A 2,960-nucleotide genomic window follows, 5' to 3' on the forward strand; every position below is an offset into this window, starting at 1 on the left:
AGTGTGTGTGTGTGTGCGTGTGTGTGTGCGTGGCATGTGTGTGTGTTTTCACTCATCTGCTTCTTTTTCAAAACTCATATACTTGTATATTTTTTACTTTTCAAATATTAACTCATCACAAAACTTCTCTTCTCGATTCTCGTTTGAAGCTCAAAATCTGTAAAGGTGGAGGTCTTGGTTTCTGGTCCAGTTGACTTGACCTTTTGGTGGTGACCTTGAAAAGTTTAAATAAAGGGTCTGACCTTAAAAGAGCTTGAGTCGGTATTTTAATGTCCTATGTACACACGTATGTTAGGTATTTGTTAGGAAAACAAAACTTTCAATTAAGTTTTTCATTGAACTGTTCAGAGTTTATCACATACCCATACACACACACCACACACACATACACACACACACGCACACACACGCACGCACACACACGCACGCACACACGCACGCACACACACTCACTCTCACACACGTATGCACGCACACACAAACATAAACAAGTAAAGACATGCAAGCCTGTAGTAGACACATTAAGAAAATAATTACCAAAAATAGCAAATATTACGGTAGAAATAATTTTGGGATCGTAAAATTATTAACCAATCAAATCGCACCAAATTTACTTCAATTTAATTGGCTGCCTAAAACATCCTTCAATTTGATTGGCTGCAAAAAAACAAGAACAAAGAAAAATTATTTTTACAACTCTACTATACCCTAGACAATGTAATAAGATGTGTATAAATATATGAGTGTGTTTGATATATATTTGTTCACTCATTTTTCTCCTTCTCGGTTGACATTGTAGGATAGATACTATATCTATTTTGCAAAGTTAGTATCATTTTTATTTTTTTTGTAATTGTTGCTATTTGTTATTATTATTGTTGGTAATTTTTAATATTATTCATATTTACTGGTCATATTTTTCATGTTTTATATTTTAATTTGTGAAATTATTTTAATCGTAAGCTGTGAATGAGTCCATTTATAATTTATTACATCGTTAGTCTAATTAATATCTTAGTACGAATTAATAAACTTGATTAATTTAAATAATTAATTAACTGGATTAATTAATAAAGATGATTGGATTAAACTTTAAAGGCTTCTGAAAGACGTCCCCACCACATCCTCATCATCACATCATCATCGTTATTATCATAATCGGTGATTGTTATTATCATTATCATCGTAATTAACTTATCATCATCGTCGTCCTAAGTTATCATTGTCTAAAAGTTAGTATCATTAATGTTGATTGTGATGCAGAAGTTGCACGGCTGCTTTAAAGTTTGTATCCTCTTCTTAGAAGATCATTGAAGATGAGTTCATCATCATCATTGTTGTTTTCATCATTATCATCATCACAGTTATTTTTACTAGCACTCATGCAAACAACATCATCACAATCATCGTCGTCGTCTTCATCGTCATTTCTATCATCGCAAAGGCGAGTTACAGCTTCATCATTATCATCACCATCAGCACTAGGATCATCATCATCATCACCACTACTACTATCATCAACGCTGCAATCGTCACCATTATCATCACCAACCGTATCATCATCATCATCAATGGAAACATCATCATCATCAGCACCAACAATTCAATCATTATCATTTTCAATGGAAACATCATAATCAGTACTAACGGAATCATCATCACTCCCACTAACAACTGGATCATTACCATCATCGCGAGAAAGTTATTATCCTCCATCTAATTTCAACCCCCACCTACTCTCCAAATCCAAAAATTCCGAACCTTCAGCCAAACACCTGATGAGGAAGTTCTACAGCCACCATGATGACTTCATGCACCAAAACCCATATTATGGGCGACGAAGTGCCTACCTCGCTTCGCACCCTCTCCACTTTTTCTGTTCGCACCTCAGAGACCCCAGGACCGACACATTCTTTTTAGTAGAGAATGAGGAATTTCAATACTCAAGCTCCCAAAGATCTTCATACTTCCTCTTCCGCCAGTGTCACCGGATGAAAACTGTCTCCAAGAAATTCTCAGACCTTAAGAAAACATTCAAAGTCAAAACGTACCGTCACAAACGGGTCGAACACATCACCACTCCACTCCACAGCTCAAAATGGCGACCGAGAACCGACACCGAACGAGTCAAATACGAATTAGATTCGCAAGATTCGATCGATTCTCTCGGGAATGTGTCCTCGATTCGACATTTGATTCTCAGAACCGACTCGAAACTTCAAATGTTACAGCTAGAAGATGCAGAATCGTTGAAAAAAATAACCCAACTGTGCAACACCATTATCAAATTGGACGCCTACAACAAAGAATTTGATGAAAAGTTTAAATTGGAGCCACTAGAGCTAAATGCAGAGTCACCAAACTCGCAATAAAAGTCTGATGGTGATGACGATTTTTGTCATTATTGCTATTAGTGTATTTATTACTACTAGATGTAGTAGGTTGAGGTTGTAGTAGTAGTAGTATTAGTATTAGTATTAGTAGTAGTAGTAGTAGTAGTAGTAGTAGTAGTAGAGTAGTAGTAGTATTAGTAGTAGTAGTAGTAGTGGTAGTACTAGTGGTAGTACTGTTGTTATTATGCCCGTGATATTGATTGTGTTTAATGGCCGTATTCAAGATGATAAGAATTGCCGTCTGTCACATTTAGCACTGAAGATATGAACCTGCTGACATTGAAATAATTATCGTCAGTGTTGTTAAAATTTAGTATCTATTAAAATGTCGATACATTGTTTTGAATGGGTTGTTAAAATAGCTGACAGAGTGAGTATCTTGAATCTACCGAATATGTATCAATGCCTAAACTGAAAAATGGAGTTCGATCATTGTTTTGAATTGTGTGTTAAAACTGCTAATATAATCACTTACGCTGGTAGCTTTTTTTTTACTAGATTTACATGGTATAAGGTACGCTACGATGAACATCCAAACGTATGAAAACCAACACGGATACCAAAAAT

The 2,960-nt window shown here is 35.5% G+C and overlaps 1 protein-coding gene across 1 annotated transcript in view; it reads left to right on the forward strand.

The window, feature by feature from the left end:
• Window positions 1–2,372, forward strand: part of HELRODRAFT_178878 (hypothetical protein) — a gene marked incomplete at both ends in the record, with an annotated part of 13,945 nt that extends 11,573 nt beyond the window's left edge. The window contains one exon of the mRNA XM_009027747.1: window positions 1,642–2,372. Within this exon, the coding sequence (XP_009025995.1) occupies window positions 1,642–2,372 (731 nt within the window). The remainder of the gene's footprint in view (window positions 1–1,641) is intronic.
• Between the last annotated feature and the right edge of the window lie 588 nt (window positions 2,373–2,960).

Source organism: Helobdella robusta (genome assembly GCF_000326865.2).
Source record: "Helobdella robusta unplaced genomic scaffold HELROscaffold_50, whole genome shotgun sequence".
NCBI lineage: Eukaryota > Metazoa > Annelida > Clitellata > Rhynchobdellida > Glossiphoniidae > Helobdella > Helobdella robusta.